Source organism: Malania oleifera, chromosome 13, assembly GCF_029873635.1.
Source record: "Malania oleifera isolate guangnan ecotype guangnan chromosome 13, ASM2987363v1, whole genome shotgun sequence".
Taxonomy (NCBI): domain Eukaryota; kingdom Viridiplantae; phylum Streptophyta; class Magnoliopsida; order Santalales; family Ximeniaceae; genus Malania; species Malania oleifera.
Genome location: NC_080429.1, coordinates 3,541,935 through 3,566,495, shown reverse-complemented (window position 1 = coordinate 3,566,495; position 24,561 = coordinate 3,541,935). Strand labels below are relative to the sequence as shown.

The 24,561-nt window shown below is 39.6% G+C and overlaps 1 protein-coding gene across 3 annotated transcripts; it reads right to left on the bottom strand.

The window, feature by feature from the left end:
- Positions 1-16,336: 16,336 nt before the first annotated feature.
- LOC131146203 (uncharacterized) lies at positions 16,337-23,760 on the bottom strand. Of its 3 annotated transcripts, none has more exons than XM_058095618.1 (6): positions 23,554-23,760; positions 22,403-22,895; positions 22,098-22,289; positions 19,100-19,129; positions 17,807-18,916; positions 16,337-17,339 (listed from the first exon to the last, which is right to left on the bottom strand). In XM_058095618.1, exons 2-6 carry the CDS (start codon positions 22,841-22,843, stop codon positions 16,788-16,790), a joined length of 2,325 nt encoding a protein of 774 aa, XP_057951601.1. In that variant the 5' UTR covers positions 22,844-22,895; positions 23,554-23,760; the 3' UTR covers positions 16,337-16,787. The 3 variants fall into 3 exon arrangements, with proteins under 3 accessions (XP_057951601.1, XP_057951602.1, XP_057951600.1); XM_058095619.1 differs by having other exon boundaries at positions 23,451-23,748; XM_058095617.1 differs by lacking the exon at positions 23,554-23,760 and adding an exon at positions 23,210-23,350.
- Positions 23,761-24,561: the final 801 nt, after the last annotated feature.

Here is a 24,561-nt window from a genome sequence, read left to right as displayed (position 1 = left end):
TTTTTATTCATGATCAATGGGAAAAATGTAAATCCGGACTAACTTAATAATTGACATATTATAAACAAATACCTATTAAACAAAAATCTTACAACTTAACATAATCTAAAGATACATTCTTAACATTGTATAAAAAGATAAATGTAAATAACTGACTTAGGAGTAGCTCTTAACTAAACTCAAGGGTTTGAACTTCATTCCTCTCATGTTCGTGTGTGTTCCTCTCATTCGTATATGTGTGTGTGTGTGTGTGTGTGTACCCTAAATTGATTTAGATTCGTGTATATATATAGACAAAATGGAATATAAAATGGTGTTGAATTTTTTTAAAAAAAATTCACACGGCTCTAAGGCCCTGTTTGAAGCTTGGGAAATATGGTGGAAATGAAAATAAAACATAAAATAATCCAATTTCTTATGTTTGGTTATCTAGAAAATTAAAAAAGAAAATAAAAATATATTTCAAATCAATGAGTAAAAATTTAGTTTTATACATCATTCATGTTTGATTTTCCTTAATTTATAATCATATTATAACAATGCTTTATTATTAGTAGTATTTGATACAAGGAGAAAAATACAATAAAAAATGAGTTTTCTTCTTATTTTTCTTACGTTTCCCTTCCTTTCTCCATCAAAATCGTTAATCCAAACGGGCCCTAAATCCAGATCTCGATTATCCCAAATATTACCTAAAAGAAATTCATGTATTCATGCGTTTAAAGCAAAAATAGACGGAAACAACTTTAAATTTTTTTTTTTTTTTTTTCAGTTCCTACATACCTGAAGGACATTTTGGTCATTGAGCTGCACGAAGAATAATTTAATTCCAATTTGGTGTGGGACCCGGCCCTGGGTGATAACGGACGTTAAGTAGGATGACGTGTCTGTGAGCTGGTGTGACCAATGGCATCATTAGTCTGCCTCTGGGGAGATGAGGGTAAAATGGTAAATATATTAACTTGGCCCGCAAGGCTCACGGCATTAATGCTTGTAAAATTAATCTTACCAAAATTCACTTCAAATTTGAAATTTACCCAAAAATAAAATGCCTGAATTCACCTTTTACTTGTTCCCCAAGTTCTTTTTAAAAACGAAATAAAATAAAATTGGAATCTATTTTGATTTTTAATTTTGAAAATATTCAATTACTATATATTCCTTTATTTTAATATTTATTTTGATAAATAAATAATATAAAATTTTAATAATGGTGCACATGCACCAGGTCTCAATGATTGTGAATGAAAATTATGAGTAGTTTCTAATCGGTAGATAATTAAAATGTAATTATTACAATAATAGAGGAGTAAATAATATGATAGTAAAAGGTTAATTAATTCATTTAATTTTTGTTTTAACTTCATAATGTAACCTTATGTGTAAGGAGTTCAATAAATGAATAAATAATATGAAATTTTAGTTACATTACATATTATCTGAATTCAATACAAAAATTTAAATCCAAAATCTCTTCAAACATGAAAAAAGAATGTTTGAGTTGAAGGGCATGAACAAAATGATATAAAATTAAGTAGTTTCAGTTACCTGATGAGCATGGTCAGTTTACCTTGGATTTGGTAAGGAAGTAAGGATTTGAATGGCCCGGCCACCCCAAGTGTAAGAACTCGAAATATGAAAAATGGGTTTAAATATTAAGAGAGATGCAAAATTGGAAATTGTCAGGGTCAAAGGGTTATAAAAGGAAATTCTCATTTCTTCCAAGTTAAGCAAACTTAGATTTTTATCTCTCTCTCTCTCTCTCTCTAAACCTCTCCCTATTCCTTCTCTCTAGAATTCTTCGTCGATCGTTGACGGAATCGAAAAACGGAAGCTACCACGAGGATCGTGGAAGGATTCTCTACAACTTCTACGGATCGGAATCTCGTTTTAGAGATTTTCGGGTTTCGGCGTAAAATCGAGGTAAGACTCAATTTTTAATTCTCATTCAGTAGATTTGTAGGTAACTATCTTATGAACATATTCTGTACTGTAATTTGTAGGTTTTGGAACTTGATTCGCTGTTTAGGGACCTTGGAGTTCGGGATTTGCTTACAGGGTTAAGGTAAGGGGAACTATGTTTATATTGGTTATTTTTGAAATCAGACTCGGTGGAACTGTGGTCCACGATCCTCTGTGTGTTTTGGCTACTCATTTGGGAGGGATATAACAGGGAAAACTATGGGTTTTTCATTATTACAGTTTTGGGAAAAAGGGGGCGACGGGCTAAATCCCGAGTTTTGTTGAAAACCGAATATATGTGTGATTTATACTGTGATATTGGGATGGCCGTATCTTGACTTTATTTAAACTGTATTTTTTTGAAAAACCATGATTTAGATTACCAAATGAGTGTGGTTTGTTTGGTTATATGAGCATGTATGTATGTGTGATATGTTGAAATGCTAGTAGGAACGCGGTTCCGAAATTGTTCCAGGTACTGAGAGTTTTCGGCTATATCCGAGGGCGTGTTATCGCCTGCCATGTAGGCAGGAGTGTCCGGCTCTATATCCGAGGGCGTGAGCCTATTCCGACAGATCAAATCGAAGGGTGTGGATCCACCAGTTTAGCACCGGTATGATGCCATGGGAGTCGGGAACTAGCCATGTGCCGGTGGCGCCTTGTTCGCGGGTTGGCTACGGGCCAACACCGTATGTCGCGGGCCGGCTTCGGGCCGAAGAGTGTGACGACACTGAGGATTACTGATCATGTGTATGTATTGTGACGGGGCTGCGTATAAATGGCCTCTGTATGTGTGCGTGTATGCACTGCGCAAATCAGTACTGGAATACATTTAACTACGTGTATGTTGTATCATGATAACACTCAAATTTCACACACCGATATAACCTGTGTTCTTTATTACTGAGAGGTGTCTCACTTTTACTGTACGTACATTTTTACAGGTCCTTCAGGTAACCGGAACTAGCGTCCTGGTGTAGGGAGCATAGTGACCGATGTACCGCGTTTAGCGCTAGGTAAGTGCTAGGACTGTAATTTTGGTGGGTTGCCATTTTGGGATGTGTTGGGCACTCGTTTGTACGTTTTTGATAGAGCATTGTGTCTGCTCTTGTATAGACTCTGGTATGGTACTGCATATGTATATAGATGACCTTTTTTCCGCTGCGTATATGATTGTATTTGGATGTGTTTAAGGTGCCTAGGAACCCCACAGGGTCGAACCCTCATCCTTTGTACTGTATCTGTGGTGATTTGTATGATACAAGGACGTGTTAGATTACATTTTCACCCTTGGGTCTCATTTCGGGGTTCGGGGCGTGACAGCTTGATATCAGAGCTAACCAGGTTACTAGATCTTGTAGAATTTGTTAGGCTTAGTTATGAGTACATACCAAAGTATAGGATGTGGATATGGGTAGAGTTGGTTGAGGGTTGTTCGGTTGCTAGACCGAGAATTGTCAATGGTATTCCGTGTTTTCCTGGGATGACGATTCTAGTAAAAGTAGGGCAGATCATTGATGACTTTCATGTCAGTGTGATAGGACAGACCTAGACCTGGCAGGAAGTAGTTAACACGATTAGGGTAGATCATTGTGTTAACTGTATGTGTTATAGGGATACTGATAGATTCCTATTGTGTTGCAGAATGGAGCCCAAGGATAATAACCTAGGAAGTGGCTCCGAGGAGACTGCGAGTGATGAGTCTCTTTCTGTTCCTCGGGTTTGATGAGGTAGGTATTGCGGGAGATCGGGCGGAGTATGAGGAGACGCGAGCGCTCTCCTACTGCTACGGGGTGCACCATTGAGAGGTTCACACGCATGCATCCTCCGACATTCTCTAAAGGACCTAACCCGACGACAGCAGATGACTGGATGGAAAAGACTGAGAGGATCTTTGAGGTCCTGCACTGCACGGATAGGCAGCAAGTTCTTTATACTACCTTCCAGCTGTTTGGGGAGGCGGGTCGATGGTGGACTGCGGTGAATTTGTTGGAGAAGCAAAGAGCTGATCTTGAGGAGATGACGTGGAGCCGATTCAAGAAGGTGTTCTTTGACAGATACTTCTCGGCTTCCGTACGAGATGCGAAGGCAGATGACTTTTCTGCGCTAACTCAGGGGAGTTTGACGGTGCAGGGGTATGCGGCTCGATACATAGATCTGTCTCGCTTTGCACCATGTATGATCTCGAGCGAGTATGAGAAGACTCGAAGGTTCGAGAAGGGTTTGAGGAAGGATATCTGCAGACTAGTGGGTATGCTTCAGATCCGCGAGTTCTTGGTGTTGGTGGATAAAGCCGCGGTGATCGAGAATGGTATCCGAGAGGACGAGGTGGATTAGGAATTGAGGAAGAAGACGATACCTTTTGGTTCTCAGACAGGATCTCGTTAGGGATCGTGGAAGAAGAGGAGAAAGGGCTCGGGTTACCGCCAAAATACCGAGCGCTAGGACTCTCAGATGTGCCAGACTGGTGGTCGTTGTACTAGATGTCACAAGTGGCACAAGGGAGAGTGTCGGTCATTTGGGGGTAGTTACTACAACTGTGGCCAGCCAGGCCACATGTCTCGTGATTGTCGAGCACCGAGGCGAGACATGCCTGCAGTTAGTGGGGACCGAGGGAGTAATCAGATACCTCGGGGAACTGCTCAGACGAATACAGCTCCGGCCAGAGTATACTCTCTTACTCCAGCGGACGCTGAGCATGCTGGTAACGTGGTGACAGGTACCTTATTATTGCTTTCGAATAAAGTTTTTGTTCTGTTTGATTCTGGTGCAACCCATTCTTTTGTATCTGTAAATTTTGTGGGATGGTGTGGGATTGGGACCCGAGACATGAATGAGGTATTAGCTGTTACTACGCCATCTGGGAGTATATCTTTCTGTAGGAAGATGTTGATAGACTGCCCAGTGGAAATTCAGGGAAAGTTGTTACCTGTGAATCTTGTGGTATACGACATGTCAGGGTTCGACGTCATTCTGGGGACAAACTGGTTGTTCTCCAGTTATGCTGTGATCGACTTTCGTAGAAAGGTGGTAGTTTTCAGACCTCCTGGGGAGCAAGAGTACAAGTTCGTGGGATCGTGTGTGCGTTCAGTGCCACAGATTCTGTCGACACTACAGGGGATGAGGCTACTCTTGGACGGATGACAAGGGTACCTAACTTGTATGAAGGAACCGCCGTGGGATAAGTTGAGATTCGAAGATATTCGGGTAGTCAGCGAATTCCCGGATGTGTTTCCAGATGATTTACCCGGTTTACCTCTAGATCGTGAGGTGGAGTTTGCAATAGAGTTGCTGCCCGGTAAGGCATCGATCTCTAAAGCTCCGTACCGGATGGCTCTAACAGAACTTCGGGAGTTGAAGGAGCAGTTGCAGGAATTACTAGACAGGGGATTCATTCGACCTAGTGTTTCGCCCTAGGGAGCTCTAGTACTGTTTGTGAAGAAGAAGGATGGGTCTATTCAGATGTGCATTTATTACCGTGAGATTAATAAGGTAACTGTGAAGAATCGTTATCCTTTACCTAGTATAGATGATCTCTTTGACCAGTCACAGGGGACGCGGGTCTTTTCGAAGATTGATTTGCGGTCAAGATATCATTAGGTGAGGGTTAAAGCAGAGGATGTAGCAAAGACAGCTTTCCGAACCAGATATGGCCACTACGAGTTTTTAGTCATGCCTTTTGGGTTGACGAATGCTCCGGCGGTGTTCATGGATCTGACGAATAGGGTTTTTCATGAGTACTTAGATCGATTCGTGGTGGTATTCATTGATGACATTCTGGTATACTCGAGGAGTATGGAAGAACACGTGGAACATTTGAGGTTAGTGTTACAGATCTGCGAGAGAAGAAGTTGTATGCTAAGTTTAAGAAATGTGAATTCTGGTTGAGTTAGATTGCGTTCTTAGGTCATGTGGTTACTGGGGATGGAATATTAGTTGATCCTAGCAAGATTGAAGCTGTGGTCGACTGGGTAAGGCCAAAGAATGTGCAGGAGGTTCAGAGTTTTCTAGGACTGACGAGTTACTATCGTCGGTTCGTAGAGGGTTTTTCTAAACTGTCTGGACCTTTGACTCGATTGACTAGGAAGGGAGTCCAGTTTGAGTGGACCAATGATTGCGAGCAGTGCTTTCAGGAGTTGAAGCACCGGCTGGTTACTGCTCCAGTGTTGACCATTCCTTTAGGGGATGGTGGATTTGTGATTTATAACAACGCGTCTCTAAAGGGCTTAGGATGTGTGCTTATGCAGCAGGGTAAGGTTGTGGCATATTCTTCTCGGCAACTAAAGGCGTATGAGAAGAATTACCCTATGCATGATCTGGAGTTGGCTGCTGTTGTGTATGCATTGAAGATCTAGCGACACTATTTGTACGGGGTGCAGTGTGAGATCTTCTGTAACGACCTGCTTAATTAACTGATTTATTTTTTTTTTCCACTGTAATAATTATCATACTCTGATACCATAACATTATCCTAAGCAGCGAGAAGCATAATCATATAAACAAAACTTAAACCATTATGTACAATACCAGAGTTCTGAAATGTTTTGCAATATATACAACAGATAATTGTATCCCCAAAAATTGCCCTCAACTAGCTAGGGTAATACAAAAATGCTCCCAAAAATGATACTCATTCTCTGTCAGGGCACTACTGAAGCCCTTCTATTTGCGAGCCTGATCTGCTCGCCTACCTAGATCACCTGAAAAATATATCAACACTGGGATGAGCCAACGCTCAGTAAGAGAAAATATGCTATTACTAGTGTGTGACAGATGAGCTACTACATATCATGAAATCTGTTTCATATAAACATGAATAACTGGGCACAAAAGTACAGTTCAAATAATAAACACACCACCCCTTTTCCCTATTGCTTAACATATCAATATTATGGTTATAATTCAAAATATTTCTAGTGTATATAGTAGGATCCCTGTTTCTGTAAATCAATACGTAAGTAATAGTAATTGAAACTGTTCCCTGTGGCTATCTATGTCATGACATGCCCCTCATGACGAGGTTGTGCGATCCGTAGACTGGATTTACCCTGGCTGGCCAACCAGGAATAAATCACTGAACTCTGCAGTCGACCTGCCCTCCTCAATCCATATCTGGATGGGGAGCCTAACCTCTTCTAGGGCCTAGGTGGTCGACCGTATCACGTATATCTGAATAGGTGGTTGCACTCATAAAGTAACATAGTATCTATAGCAACGGTACCGTGCTCTATAGCTGCAAGTCCAACAGGGTCTGATATCGTATATTATATTTCTATATACATGTTTATCTGATTTACCATGATTCTGAAGTATTGAAATAACCATGATACTGCATAACGTACTGAAATCTGAATAATCATAACATGGAATTGCATATTCGTAATACTGGAATTCGTGTTTTCATGGTACTGAAATTCATAAGATCATGGTACTGAAATATTGTAAAATTATGGCATTGAAATTCGTATAATCATGGTACTGAAATGTGTATAATCATAATACTGAAATTTGTAAAATCATGAAACTAAATTCATAAACATATCCCCGTACCATATACATAATCATAAGCCACACCATACTAGAATACATAATTTTCGTAAATAAATAAATTGCATGATATTCAGAACTTTCCTAACATAGCATATTTCCCTTACCTTATCTCTGAAAAGCCCCTACTGCACTCTAGCCTGATACCCGCAGGGCCTCCTACAAAACACCCTGAAACCAATATTTTCCAGAACTAAACATCAGTATTTTTCCGTCTATAACATTTTCTCTAACTGCCACTGTAACGCCCCGAACCCTTAAACCCGTGTCCAGCGCGTTATACCTGATAAAATCTCTGATAATCCATAATCCATAATATACGCAGCGGAAATATAACCATAATCTCCATATAACATAATACCAGAGTTTACTAATTCTAACTACCAACAATAATAAATTAATCATCCACCAGTATTCAATTATATACATGTCTCTAAAACATTATCCACTAATACCAGTATGTTTCACAACCATTCATATCTTATAAAACTTAAAACATAAATTATAAAACATAAAATATACATATCAAAATTAACATAAAAATATACCCTTTTTTCTTATATCTTCCAAAAAATGTTATAAAATCTCGAGCTCTCAAAGCTCGATCCTGAGAAATCCTGAAAAAGATGAATTCATATTCGGGTGAGACACATCTTAGTAAGGGAAGAAACCATATATTAAAGTAGTGTGTGGCCAACATGAGATTATATATATCATTTTATAATATTTGCAAATCATTAACATAATACTGAAAGTCATTTTCTGATCCTAAACAAACACATGCGAATGTTTAACCCACGAGATTTCCCGAGGATAGGGGTGATTACGCGCCCATACAAGTAGCACCCCTCTGCTCTGATACATTTGGCAACCCGAAGGTCACAATTTAAGCATATCAGGGCACTCACCTTACTCAGTAAGCCCTCAAGTGATAAATTAATCTCGTACTCACGCATTCAACAATAGTTTATCGGCAAAGGCCCTAAGGATAGGGAATTCCACGCGCCCATACAAGTAGATTCCCTCTGCCCTAGTACGTTATGTGGCTACTGCCACATCTGTAACTACTAGTGCACTCGCCTTACTCAGCAAGCCCTCAGGCGAAAGGTACGCCTCGCCCAATCGTAACATGTTCTACGTACATACGTACTTCTAATATCATAATATATCATTCTGTTCTGTCATTATACATTTATGCACATTCATTCCTGTTCATAACTTAACTTTGCATTTCGTTTCACTTTAAGTGACTTTTTCCCATTTATATCATTTGCCTTTGTCATTTCATTTCATTGCCATTTCATCAGTCATTTCATTGCATAACATTTCATTTCATTACTTCGTACTACAGCTGGTTTTTAGCCATCATCAGTTAGTCTACGTAAAAATGTGCTAAATCTGCTAACACAGCTCCTTTTAGCTGTCATCAGTTAGTCTACACAGAAGTGTGCTAGATCTGCTAACATGACTCTCTTTCAGCTGTCTTACATTTACATGGTTGCATTTAACATACACAGGCAACATTGTCCATATCATATTTTATTCTCACTGTTTTACTTACTTAGCCTGCATCTCATACATTTAACATATATTTGCATAGATTCTCATGCCACACAATTTAACAGTAAAATTCATATATTGCCTGTAAAATAAGTCAACCAACATTTAATATTTATATACTAAAAATACCTTTCATGCCTTACATAAATATTCTGAAAATATCTTTCCACTTTCATAAGTTCATTTTCGCATATACATATCTAATAAACAACCCTAAACTTGAAAAAATATAATTTAAACAGTTGACATTTTACCTATACCAAAACATATACACGTACATATAACACAATTTATTTTTTCATTAAATTTATAAAAATTCTAATTTAATATATATTTTTTTCCTTACCTGGTTTCTTGAACTACGCCAACAGGGACTCCGAAAAATACCTGTGGCGCTCACCCGAACCCTGAAATTAAATTCCTAGTTCTAATAAATTATTCTTGAATAAAATATTATTTAAATATTTGTTAAGATCATAATTCCTAAATAAATAAATATACCCTTAAATTTAGCCAAATTGCCAAATTTTCCAAATCCCACTCTCGCTTTGGAGTAGGGCCTAGAAAACCCCAATTGAAAAATTACCTACGTTAAAATGACGACAACGACGATTAGGACCCAGTGGTGGTGCCTGATCGTCGATTCAATAGTAGATTTAACCAGAAATTGAGAAATTAGGAAAAAATTACCTTTCCCCAGGAACAGTGCCTAAGCCGTTCCCACGATAAATCTGCTCCAATGGAATTGTCAGTGGCGGAGTTACGAATCCAACGGCACCTTCTGTTTTCTGATCCGCCATAAACTCGTCGAGAAATAAAGGAAGAAAGAGAGGCGGAGACAGAGGAGTGGAGAGGCGAGACGACGAGAGCAGAAGCTCTCTACAATTCCAGTTGCAGAAGCTTCAGTAAGCTTCTTTATTCTTTTTTTTTTTTCTTTCTTTAACTTACCTTAACTTAACTTTACTTAACATATATATATATATATATATATATATATATATATATATATATATATATATATATCTTTATTCCATTTTTTTTTTTACTATTTAATTTAATAACATTTAATTAATTCATTAATTAATTATTTATTTATTTTTTTATACTATTTATTTTATTTTTTTATTTAATACATTAATTTAATAGTGTTTAACCAATTAATTAATTATTTATTTTAATTAAATTTTTTTATTTTAATTTTTTTTTTCTTGGGTTATTACAGCCACAAGGCCAAAAGGAGACTAAAAGGTCTTACCCTGAATTTGGGATGATTTCCAACTCTGATTTCCCGGTGATCCGCTCTGGTAGATGTGTGGAGAACTCCGCTAAGAGCGTCGTGGTAGCCTCGGATCGTCGATCCGGCGACCGATGGGGTCGAAAATGAAGAGAGAAGGGAGAGGGAGTCTTAAGAGAGAGAGAGCGGCGAGAGAATGAGAATTATCCCGGTTTGCCGCCTTTTATACTGCCAGACTTGTCGACGAGCCACATCACTTCGTCAACGAGTCCTTCCCAAAATTCGTCGACGAGACCCTGTGTTCGTCGATGAAGTTCAGGCTGCCTCGGAACCCCTCTCGGTATTTTCTCGTCGACGAATCCCTGTGTTCGTCGACGAAATTATGAAGGCCTTCATCGACGAAACCCTATGTTCGTCGACGAAGCTAGGCAATTTCCTAGATTTATGATTATTTAATATTATCTCCAAAATGCAATGTCATCGACGAAGTCTACGGCCTCCTTCTGTTTATGTATCTATTTTCTCTCCCTCTTATTATTAAAAAGCTATTATTATTCGGGTCACTACATCTTCACTGATCATAAGAGCCTCGGGTATTTCTTCACGCAGAAGGAGTTGAATATGAGACAGAGGCAGTGGCTAAAGTTGATTAAGGATTACGATTGCACGATCAGTTATCACCCGGGGAAGGCAAATGTGGTGGCTGATGCGTTGAGTCGGAAGTCAGGACCTACAGCTATATCTGCGGTTGTAACTCAGTGTCACATCAGACAGGATTTGGAGAGCTCAGGTATAAAGTTGGTGATTGGTAATCATCAGGCTTATTTTGCTGGTTTGGTGGTCCAACCGACCCTATTTGAGCGTATAAAATCCGCGAAGGCTAGTGATGCAGAGTTGGCAGAGACCATGGAAAAGGTACAATAGGGATTGGCTACAGATTTTAACATCTCTGAAGGAGGTGTATTGAGGTTTGGGAGCATACTGTGTGTTCCGAACGATGATGAGATCAGAAGAATGATTCTAGAGGAGGTGCATCGTTCTATGTATACGGTACATCCTAGTAGTACAAAGATGTATCGGGACTTGCGCGAGACCTTCTGGTGGTCTGGTATGAAGAGGCAGATTGCTCAGTTTGTGGAGTAGTGTCCGATGTGTCAGCAGGTGAAAGCTGAACACAGAGGCCAGTAGGGCCGTTGCAGCCTTTGCCTATTCCGGTGTAGAAATGGGAGCATATTTCCATGGATTTTGTGACCGGTTTGCCACCAGTGCTTCAAGGGCAAAATGTTATTTGAGTGATCATGGATAAATTGATGAAATCTGCTCATTTCATACCGATGAAAGTTAGCTATCCTTTGAGTAGGCTAGCAGATTTGTATGTGCATGAGATTGTGAGAATGCACAGGATACCGGTGTCCATAGTATCAGATCGGGACTCGAGGTTTACTTCCCGATTCTAGATGAGCTTGCAAGAGGCATTGGGGACGAAGCTTACTTTCAGTACAGCATTCCACCCCTAGACTAATGGACAGTCGGAGAGGATGATACAGATATTGGAAGATATGTTGCGAGCTTGTCTGTTAGACTTTGGTGGTAGCTGGATACAGTTTATGCCACTTGTGGAGTTTGCTTATAACAACAGCTTCCAATCTAGTATCGGGATGGCACCGTTCGAGGCTTTGTATGGTCGGAGGTCTCGATCTCCTTTGTGTTGGGATGAGGTTGGTGAACGTTAGGTGTTAGGACCTGAACTTGTGCAGCAGGCGTCTGAGAATGCAGATTTGATTCGGGAGAGGATTAAATCGACTCAGAGTCGGCAGAAGAGTTATGCAGATGTTCACCACCGTGAGTTAGAGTTTGAAGTGGGAGGTAAGGTATTTCTGCGTATTGCTCCGATGAAAGGAGTGATGAGATTCAGCAGGAAGGGCAAGCTGAGCCCGAGGTATATCGGACCATTCGAGGTACTTGAGCGAGTGGGTCCGGTAGCCTACAGAGTTGCATTACCTCCAGTACTTTCGAGGGTCTATGATGTGTTTCACGTCTCCATGTTGAGGAGGTACGTGTTGGATCCTTCACATGTGATTAGTTATGATGAGTTGGAAATTGGGGATACTTTAACGTATGAGGAGATACTTGTTCAGGTTCTGGACCGTAAAGTTCAAAAGCTTCGTACTAGAGAGATACCGTTGGTGAAGGTATTGTGGCGAAACCACGAGATTGAAGAAGCTTCTTGGGAACTGGAAACGAAAATACGCCGGAAGTATGCACAGTTATTTTGAGCACTTGTACATGATCCTATTGTGGGTTGGGATAGGTGGTTAGTTGTCGGGAGTGTGAGTATTGTGAACTCATGAGACTGTTGTATATGTAACCACGGTATTCTTCCGCCATAAGTGAGGGTATGTATGTGTATGTGTATGATGGGACTGTGCTGTGATGATCGCCAGTTCGCTCTTGAGTTGTGTCCATGTATTTGATTGTATGTATGAATCTAGGAATGAGAGATGGCAAATTTCGAGGACGAAATTTTTGTAAGGAGGGGAGATTGTAAGAACCCGAAATATAAAAATGGGTTTAAACATTAAGAGAGGGGCAAAATTGAAAATTTCCCGAGTCAAAGGGCTATAAAAGGAAATTCTCATTTCTTTCAAGTTAAGCAAACTTAGATTTTTATCTCTCTCTCTAAACCTCTCCCTACTCCTTCTCTCTAGAATTCTTCGCCGATCGTTGACGGAATCGAAAAACGGAAGCTACCACGAGGATCGTGGAAGGATTCTCTACAACTTCAACAGATCGAAATCTCGTTTCGGAGATTTTAGAGTTTCAGCATAAAATCGAGGTAAGGCTCGATTTTTAATTCTCATCCGCTAGATTGTAGGTAACTGTCTTGTGAACATATTTTGTACTGTGATTTGTAGGTTTTGGAACTCGGTTCGCTGTTTAGGAACCTTGGAGTTCGAGATTTGCTTACAGGGTTAAGGTAAGGGGAACTATGTTTATATTGGTTATTTTTGAAATCGGACTCGGTGGAACTGTGGTCTATGGTGCTGTGTGTGTTTTGGCTACTCATTTGGGGGGGATCTAACGGGGAAAACTATGGGTTTTTCATTATTACAGTTTTGGGAAAAGGGGGCGACAGGCTGAATCCCGAGTTTTGTTGAAAACCGAGTATATGTGTGATTTATACTGTGATATTGGGATGGTCGTGCCTTGACTTTGTTTAAACTGTATTTGTTTGGAAAACCATGATTTAAATTACCAAATGAGTGTAGTTTGTTTGGTTATATGAGCATGCATGTGTGTGTGATATGTTGAAATGCTAGTAGGAACGCGGTTCCGAAATTGTTCCACGTACTGAGAGTGTCTGGCTCTATATCTAAGGGCGTGTTATCGCCTGCCATATAGGCAAGAGTGTCCGGCTCTATATCCGAGGGCGTGAGCCTATTCTAGCAGATCAGGCCGAAGGGTGTGGATCCACCAGTTTAGCGCCGGTACGATGCCATGGGAGTTGGGGACTAGCCATGTGCCGGTGGTGCCGTGTTCGCGGGTTGGCTACAGGCCAACGCCGTATGTCGCAGGCCGGCTTCAGGCCGAAGAGTGTGACGACATTGAGGATTACTGATCATGTGTATATATTGTGACGGGGCTGCGTATAAATGGCCTCCGTATGTGTGCATGTATGCACTGTGCAAATTAGTACTGGAATGCATTTAATTGCGTGTATGTTGTATCATGATAACACTCAAATGCCACACACGATATAACCTGTGTTCTTCCTTACTGAGAGGTGTTTCACCCCTACTGTACGTACATTTTTACAAGTCCTTCAGGTAACCGGAACTAGCGTCCTGGTGTAGGGAGCGTAGTGGTCGGTGTACCGCATTTAGCGCTAGGTAAGTGCTAGGACTGTAATTTTGGTGGGTTGCCATTTTTGGATGTGTTGGGCACCCGTTTGTACATTTTTAATAGAGCATTGTGTCTGTTCTTGTATAGACTCTAGTATGGTACTGCATATGTATATAGATGACCTTTTTTCGCTGCGTATATGATTGTGTTTGGATGTGTTTAGGGTGCCTAGGAACCCCACGGGGTCGGACCCTCATCTTTTGTACTGTATCTGTGGTGATTTGTATGATACAGGGACAGGTTAGATTACATTTTCACCCCTGGGTCCCATTTCGGGTTTCGGAGCGTGACACCAAGTTTCCGATCATTAAGAAAAGGGGAAAAAAAAAGATATTAACCTCCTTGAGATTAAGTAAAAAGACAATGACCTTACTTAAGATTTCATAAATTCCAAAAACCTCTCCTAAGGTTTCAAAAATCCGAAGGACCTTCCCTCAAATTTATTAAAAAGACACAAACCTCCCCTTATATTTTGCAAATAAACAAACTTTTTAATGGAAGGTCTATGTTTTTTTTTCAAATCTCAAAGAAAGTCTGTAACATTTTTTAAACCTTAAAGGAGGTTTGTAGTATTTTGAAATCTCAGGAGAGACCTCTATCTTTTTGTCAAACCATGTGAGGTGAGTGTTTCATCCTTGAAAAAAAAAAAAAAAAAGACATCAACTACTTCATGGACCATATTTATGGAGACAGGTTTCTTTTAAGGATGTCACCGCTTTGAAGGACATTCATTTCAGCATCCAAGGAGCAAGAACTAGGGGTGAGCAAATGGTCGGTTCGGCCGAATTCGGGTAATTAACCGAATTAACCGAAAAATTTGGTTAAACAAAAATAGTAACCGAACCGACCGAATTGGCCGTGCAAACCGAACTGGAACCGACCGAATTACCCGAACGGGTAATTCGGTTAACCATTTTAACCGAATTTAACCGATTTTATTTAAAATTGATAATTATACAAAAAAATTAAAAAACAAAATCCAGCTTAATTAAATACCTTATTTATTAATAACAAACCCAAAAAATGCACATAAATATAATAACAAAAGTGGAAGAAGAAGAAGAAGAAGAAGAAGAAGACGAGGAGGAGGAGTTACTGACTTACTGGCTTACTGCCACTGCCCACTGGGGTCCGGCTTTGCACGGCGAGGTCACGGCGAGGTGGTGCACTGGTGGCTGAGACTGAGAGTCCGAGACACTGTCACGCTGAGGAGTGACTTAGTGAAGACCGAGACGAGAGGCTCCAAGCCTCCAAAGGTGGTCCGAATGTCCGACGACTCCGATGGAGAGGCAGGAGAGGTCCGAGAGGAGAGCTGCGGCGGCGCGGCCTGCGGAACAGATCGGCACTCGGCGGAGCACAGAGAAACCGAGGAACAGAGGACTGAGGAAGCGATGATAAACCCTAACTCTAATCCCCAAATCCCCGATTCCCCACTGTGAGTCTGTGAGAGTGTGAGTCTGTGTGTGTCTGTGCGGCTGTGCGTGTGCGGTGTGCCTCTGTGGAGTGTGGAGTCATGTACTGTGGAGCCTGATGCTGTGGACTCGTGGAGTGTGGAGTGTGCCAGTGTGGGCTGTGGACCGTGAGTGTGGAGTGAATTAGTGAAACGAGTGAAGGCCGGAGGCCCGGAAGTTGCCGCACGGAGCCTTTTTTTCCCACCAGGCCCAGGCCCCAAGCCCCAAGTAGCCAAGCGGGCCAAGCCCGAGTCACCCGCCTGCGGGCCTATTATAAAAAATTTCGGTTAATCGGTTAACCGATGTTTTTTTAACCATTAACCGAACCGAACCCGATTAACCGAGATTTTTAAAATTTTTAACCGAACCGACCGAATTGACTTTTTTACCCGAACCGAACCGGCCAATTTCGGGCGGTTAATCCGGTTAATTCGGTTTTAACCGAATTATGCTCACCCCTAGCAAGAACGACTCCATTTTCAATATTTGGAAACATCTCTGTCTCCCTTTATTTATTTGGAGTTGCGTCCCATTGATAAATAACTTCCAAATCTAGCACCAAATTTTCCATCCTGAGCTATGAATGAAAATGCAATGCAAGCTAAACGATACTAATTGCTACAAACAACAGCGGATACGATCTCTATTGAATCAAATAACCCAGAAAGTCATTCAGAAATTAAACAATAAATAAGCCTGTCTGAACCCTTTTTTTTATTCTCTTTTTAAGATCTAACAACCAAAAGATGGATACATTTAACTTATGATCTACATTGTCCCACAGAGATCAAACCAGACTCGTTCAATTACCCAATTTCTACACCCAAAAAAAAAAAAACTCAATTTTCACAGAGCCCCATAATCCCATCTTACTGAACTCTAAATAGCAAAAAGCCGAGGAGTCTTCATTGCAGCATGAAACCGCCTTTCTCCATTGCATCGGATGCATGGGATACAACACAGCTGACTCACAAAAACCACATCATGTCCCTTTTATGGCATAATTGACGGGAATGGCAATACTCGATCCTTACTCGAAAGAAAAATGGGGATCCAACAGGGCATCTCCTCCATCCCAACAACAAAGAGAAGGTTACAAAAACAACAGCAGCAGCACAATCACAATCTCTTTACAAATTCCTCTCTATGAAATCCCAGATCCTCTCTTCCATATATATTCGGTCCCTGAGCTTGCGTGGCGTGTGACGTTCATTGGGAAAAATCAGCAGTTCATAAGGCTTCCCGGCTCCCACAAGTGCATTCACAAGCCTCGCAGTGTGCCTAAAATGCACATTTTCGTCAATCATTCCATGCACTAGTAACAATCTACCTTTCATCCTCTGTATATGGTGCATCACGGAGCTGCGGTCATAACCTGCCTGATTTTCAGAAGGCAACCCCATGTACTTCTCAGTGTAGAATGTGTCGTACCCATCCCAGGATGTGACCGGGGCACCGGAGATCGCACACCGGAAAACATCGGGAAACCTGGCCAAGGTCATGGCTGAAAGATATCCACCATAACTCCACCCATACAACCCAATGTGGCCCACTTTGGCTAATCCTTGTTTTATGAGCCATTCAGCTCCAGTCAGCTGGTCCTCAGCATCAGTTAGTCCCACATTGTGTTTAAGTGCACCTTCGAACTTTAGTCCGCGTCGAGCAGTTCCTCTGTTGTCTAACTGAAAGGTTAAGGGAAAGAAGTCAGGATTATGACCTATTATTACCCCAAACAAACATTCAAAAAAAGAGAGGCGGAGGGGGGACGAAGAAGAAAGAAAAAAAAAAAACAAAGGCAAAAAATGAAAAAGAAAGAAAGAAAAAAATCAAAAATTAAAAGCAAAAACAAAAACAGAAAAAACTCTTTTTTTTGTTTTGTACAAGACAGACATAAAATTGCTGTGTCAAATGAGGGACGCAGAAGAGAAGTTCAACAGGGTTAGTAGCATAATTGGTGACGGCAAAAATGGTGAACATTCCTAGGAAAGATATTAAAATGGGCATTGATGAAATCCATGAAGGTTGAAGACTTGCATTACTAATGATCTCTCAAAGTCTCAAGCATCTCAATAGAAAAATTCCAATCCTAACATCTTATTATACAAAAGGATGCAAATAAAAAACAAGGTGATCATATACAAATACTGACCTTCCATGTTAAAATGCCTTTGCTTCGCAAATACTGTGCCCTCATGTCAACTGTATTCAACCAGGAGTCACAGACAAGCTGGACACTAGGACCACCATACACGCTAATTAGGGTTTTGTATGGTGGAGGTCCAAATCTTGCTGCGTCAGGTTTATACAGAGCACCATATAAAATAGCCCCATCATTTGCTTGTATTTGAACAATCTCAGGAGGCTCCAGTTGGAGCCTTTTGAATCTTGGAACAGTGAATGGCTGCTCAAACAGAGGCACAATTAAGCTCCCATCATTTAAAGAGCAAAGTAGAACCCTAGGAGGAGAATCCAGGGAATCGTGAATGTCAACAAAACTTTTCATCTGATGATCAAGCACAACCACATGTTTTCCCCTGCCATGAGTAAGTCTCAATGGGGCCAGGAGAGGATGGCTCCAGTCGGGGAACAGTTTAGCACAGTAAAGGTTAGATTCCAAAGGTCCATCTAAAGTCCCAGTGAAGTATAAAAGCCCTGCAGCCTCATTCACACCAGCAACTTGCTCAACCATCCACTCACCTTCAGTAATAGGTCCTAAGCAAGTCCCATTTGCATCATGCAAATAAAGATGTCTAAATCCTGTTTTTTCACTAGCCCATATAAACCCCCCTGAATATTTGGTGACCCCTTTGTCTAAAGGTGTGAAACAGTCATGTAAATTCACCCAGGTGTCATGTTCTTCCACCAATAAAACTTTTCTTTGACCTGTCCTTATATCAAACTTAACAACCTTCAATTTAGTGTGGCGCCTGTTCAAAACCTGAGCTATGAGGATATTTCCATGCATCCAATTTACTCTGGCCAAATATTCTTCGTCATTGTTATTTTGATCCCCTCCTCCACAAAGGAGGTCCATCCAAGAAACTGGACCTCCGCGGACAGAAACTACCCCAAGACGAACTTTGACATTTGAAGCTCCTGCAAAAGGATAAGCATGGTCTTCTTGTGCCTCCAAACCAACAGAGCTTTTACCTTGATGCATGATCCTAAAAAGAGGAACACCAGATGAATCAACTTCTGTGAATGCAATGAATCTACAGTCCAGAGACCACCAGTATCCATTCTTCCGATCCATCTCCTCCTACAGTCAAAAACCACTGAAAACTTGAGAAGATTTTCAGTTGTGTTCATAGAGAGATATGCAAGGCATCATTTGTTTGAAATTTTTTTCCTGTCTCAAAAGCAAGAAAACAAATTCCAAATTGCTGACTGATGCCTTTATATAACACGATAAAGAAAGAAATCAGGCAAACTGAAATCTCACCTGAGCTATATATTCAGCAAGCCCATGAGTCTGAAAACACAGTGAAACAAGGTCAGATTTGAAAAGAAGTCAAAACAAAATTTCAGGCAACCACAAAAATTCTCATTTGTTTTATCTGTTTCAAAATAAAAAATGTGAAACATAATCCACAGAAAATATAGAGTACATGTAGCTGTGTAACCGTTTTGGGCTCAATTCCAGTGAGGCATTGTCTGCTTTGGCCCACTGGTCTCACGGGTTTTTTCTATAAAAGACATTTCACATAGTTGGAGTCCAAACCTACTTTATAAACTCAAGATTTCCCTAGTATACATTGGATGTGGGACCATGACAGGCTCTTCTGTCCAATATTTGATACCCTCATCAAAGTGGCTTACACCTCTGTGTAGGATTCACCCACATGACAGTAACCCCAAGATCGCTTTGATACCAAATGTAACGGTTCTAGACCCAACAACGGTGACGTATTGTCCACTTGGTCCACTTGCTTCACGGGGTTGTCCTATAAAAGGTATCTCACACAGTTGGAGTCTAAACCCACCTTATAACTCCAAGATTTCCCTAGTACACATCCGATGTGGGACCGTAATAAGTTGTCATGTATAGCATGAATGACACAACCTATTTACACCTTCCAAAGGAACCAACTTCTAATTGAAATTGATGACCAAACATGAAATGGCCCATTAATACAGCAAATCTACAGAACTATAGACTTTACACTCTCATTATGCCAATTCTTTTCACTGCTACACATTAATAGGAATGATGGTAATCCATGTGATTCAATTCACCATAAAAATTGTGTTCTTCACCAACTTATACCAGACCATCAGGTTATTGACACCAAATAGATGTCAAGAACAAAGATAACTGCCAAAAAAGTAAACTCTTATTGCCTTATTTTGAAATTTTCTGAGGTTTATAATTATCTAAATTTAGCAAGGTTTATAATTATCTAAATTTAGCAAAAGTTTTTTGTTCTTAAGGAAGAAATAAGAAAGATAAATAGATCGGCAGAAAAAGTAATTAATTGGCAGAAAAAGTAATTAATTTTCACCAAAGTACAATCGCCTTCACTTGATTACCATAACTTTTGTTCATTAGCAATTCAACCATATTCCCAACTACACAAGCCCAAAAAAATACCCTGGCGACCAAAAATCATTCCTGCATGGCAAAGATCCAATGCCTTTGCTATTGTATGTAGTTTCATACATTTCTAAGTGAGAGTTCCAATAACATGCATTGTTTTTAATTCTTTATAGGTTTCCCAACCAAAAATGGGAAACGTAGGAAAAGCAAAGATTTGACGCCTTTGCTATTGTATGCGGTTTTTCTTTCTAAGATGAGAGTTTTAATAGAACTGCCCATAGGCAATGTTGTAATTTTTCTAATTGGTTTCCTAACTGTATTTTACATTTCCGAGATAAAAATTTTTGGAGACCAATTTAGCAACTAGAATCAAGCTGCATGGGTTAATGCACTGTTTCTCAGACCTCAGATTCACCTACACAGCTCTTTCAAGCACCTCATTTGTCGCAAGCATTCGGTATCTTGTCACAAGGGACCCCACCGTAGAAAGTAAACATAATCATACAATCTGGCGTAAAGATTTAACAACTTTCTTTAAACTCCTAAATTGAAATCTACCAGTATAATTAATAATTGTACACTGAAGTACCACTTCAATGCCATATAATGTTATCTGAGAACTCAAGCCACATTAGGCAACCCCTCCTCTAAACAAATTCATTTGTAAAAAAGGGCAGCCCGGTGCACAAAACTTCCGCATATGCAGGGTCCAAGGAAGGGGCGGACCACAATGGGTCTATAGTAAGCAGCCTTACCTTGCATTTTTGCAAGAGGCTGTTTCCATGTCTCAAACCCGTGACCTTAATATGCATGACCGACCATTTTTTAATGAAAATTATCACAATCTTTGTTACAAATAAATTTTCATTCAAGCCCAATGTTGAAGCCACATTCTGGGTCAGAAGGCAACTGATTGTTCAATCATTATTAATGTCCGTCCAATCCCACATCGTCTATGTGAGTAGCTCCAAAACCAGTATAAGATTCTCTTAACTCTCTCTCTTTAACACCTAGGTTTTGAGAATGAGTTCTCTAACATGGTATCAGAGCTGGGTCTTGGGCTGCTTAGCTCCTCCGTGGGCTGAACTTCTCCTCGCCCCATTTCCCCCCATGGGCTCTCGTCGCCTCATTTCACTCATGGGCTCGAAGCGGAGTATTAATGTCTGCCCAATCTCACATCGTCTCTATGAGCAGTTCCAAAGCCAGTATAAGATCCTCTTAACTCTGGCTTATCAAGCAGAACAATAACCCTAAGCTGATATGACTGCACTGTTACAAATCACATATGGCTCATTGGTGCAACAATGTACTTGAGAAATGAGTAGGAAAGGAGGGAGCAGGGAACATATAGGAAAGTCCAATGTGCACGCGATGTTACCTAAAACGTGGTACGTTTTGGGTGGTGGAACGGGAATGGGATAATGGTACGACACATGCTCTAAAATGTGGAACGTTAGGGATACAATTAATTAGATATATTGGTGAAAAAAGTGTCGTGGCACTTGCATATTTTGGAGAGGGTGTTGAGCTGTTTCTATATGTAGAAGAGATGTTTGGCTGTGGAAATAGATTAATAATGATAGAATAAAATGCAATGATTCCCCATTTTTATCTAAGAAAAAGTTACATTATGTGAAAAATAATAAACTAAAACTTTGGATCGTTCCGGAATGAAAAAGTACCACATTTTGGAACATTTGTACCGATATGCAGTTTGCTAGGGTTTTAACGTTTTCTGGTAAATATGGTGCACACACTTCCTGCACACTGCACCTCATTAAGAAATACCCTCCTTCCAAAATGCAGTACATCTATCAGTTACACAGAAGAGTTGTAAATGCATCCAACATAAGGAAAGAAGAAAGATCCAACAAATTGTTAATATGGAAAAGCTAAAGCTTACCACAGCACTTCGATTGGCTCCAAATGTTAATTGTTTTGGATCATTATACAATATATGTATAACATGCAACTCATAATCTCTTATGTAAGCAAGCATAGTGCCATCGGGGGAAAGATGCGGATCAATAACTGGTGAGAACGATGCACTCTCAATTCTGAGTTCTGACGAACCAGACAACTCCTGGAAATATACCTAGCATTGAACAAACCAGATCATCAAAAAAGTACACTTATCGAGTTCTCATTACTTCACTTTCAACAACAAAACTAGATGCACAAAATATCATCAAAAGAGAAGGAACAGACCCCAGCTGGCAAAGGAACCATGATGATTTTCTTCTTTGCACTCATCTTCACCCATTCATATCGGGTAACTCCCAACCCGCGCTCCCTTGACCTTTCTCTCCAGAGCTTCTCTTCTGCCGATATATTACTCTCGTCAAGCCCACCATCAGGTGGACTGAAAAACAGATCTTGCTTGCAAGATTTTACATCAAATGCAAACACCTTCCTGTTCAAATTGTTGTCTGGACTAAATAAGTATGTTATCAAACTACCATCAGGACTAAAATTTATCGAAGTTGGGGCACCATAACCCGGCAATGGATACTGAACTATCTCTTCAACTGGGAAAAGAATACGATCATCGAGAGTTTGAGCAATGGTGGTGTCTGTCACAGGCATACCGCAAGGAAATGATCTTGAACGTTTCAAATTCTTCTTCTTCTGGTCCTCAGTAGGTAGCATTACAAAAGTGATATCAAAATTGATAAATTATACACAGAACCGCGATATTAATCTGCCAATAATAAATAAATCAATCAATCAATCAATAAAATGTGAACAGATACGCACTAATTATGAACTGTAAACTAGTATAGAATCACACCAGAAATGGCGCAGAGCTAAAAACAGGACATGACTTAAATAAGAACAAAAAAATTAAAACAATGAAATCGTTCAACCAAGCAGGGGTACAAATCAAACTCCTGCGTTTGGGAGCTGAGAAAATGCACAAAAATAAAGTTTTTTAAAAAATACATGTAAGAAAATTGTATGTTTTTCATTATCTAGTCCCTGAGAAAACAGCCGAACCAACTCTACCAGCCATACAACATAACAATTCTCAACTAGGTATACTGAAAAGTATCCTTTGTTCAGGTAGCCAAACCATCATATCAAGTTGAAGTAAATTTCAAAACTTTTTTTTTCCCTTTCACTTCGTTTCTTTCACTTTCTCAGCAACCAACTAGAGGTCAACCGAGCTTGAACTTCGTCTGCTACGAAGCTCCGAAAATGAGCTCCGGAGCCAAGCGAGCATTGTAGAGAAAGATGATCCAAAAGATTCACTCACGGAGTACAAAACTGCGTCAAATTTTGATAATAGCCATCAAAACTACAGGAAGAACCGACGGCGATTAGCAAACAAACTGAGTCGAATTCGATCGGAATCGAACCTGGAAAGGAGAGTCGCGATGTCGGCCATTGGATTTGGATTCTGAGGAGGAGATAAATAGGCGAGGAGTGGACGCGCGACGGGGAAATGAAATTTTCCGGCAATTGAATTGTGGGGAGATCTGGGGAGGTGTTTTGGAACTATTGGCTATGCTGTTTGGGTGGGAGGAAATGGCAACATGGAATCCCGGGAAATGAAGTTCCTACTTGGAATTGGGGAATTATAAACATGATAAGTGATGTCTTTTTTTTATTTATTTTTTATATAATTAATAATAATTTTCTTATTTTTTATTTTCTATAATTCAATTAAATTTCTTGTTTATTAATATTTACTTTTATTAGTATGCTAAATTACTGTGAGTTAACTTAATATTTTTAAAAAAATTTAAAATTGTACAAGAATAATTTTTAAATATTAAAATCAGACACAAAAGAAAGAGTTTTAATTTGCAATAATTATGAGACATTATCAATACGAAATAATTACGAGACATTATAAACTAAGTTCGTTATAAAATACATAACACATATATACATACCCTAATTTTAATTTCAATTAGTATTTATAGATTATTATTTTTAGAAAATTAAAAAATTATCACTTAAGTAAAGAAATTTTCAAAAAAGCATTAGTATTGCTTTTGATTTAATTAATAGCAAAAATAATGTCACATCATTAAATCACGAAAGTTGGGATTAAAATATTTATACTACTATCAATCAATTATAATGTAAGTAAGATCAAAATGTAATTTAAAAACTTTTCGAAAAATATGAAAGTTGATGGCAGTCTAAAATAAAGATTTGTATTTATTTTCTTTTTCTTTTAAGAATCATTTTTCTTTAATTAGCCACCAAGCATTCATGTCAAGAAAAATACAAAATAATATTATAGATATTTTTACATTTAAATAATGTAAAGAAAAAAAGCAAACAGCATGTAACCTCAATAATTTTATGTTCATACGTTTTTATATCATTCATTTATTTCATCTATAGTTAAAATT

Coding starts and splice junctions, on each gene's coding strand:
- LOC131146203 (XM_058095618.1), bottom strand. CDS start 22,843: ATGCTACCTACTGAGGACCAGAAGAAGAAGAATTTGAAACGTTCAAGA. Junction 19,130..22,097: donor GAGCCAATCGAAGTGCTGTG/GTAAGCTTTAGC, acceptor CTGTGTTTTCAG/ACTCATGGGCTTGCTGAATA. Junction 18,917..19,099: donor TTGCTGAATATATAGCTCAG/GTGAGATTTCAG, acceptor TTTTGACTGTAG/GAGGAGATGGATCGGAAGAA.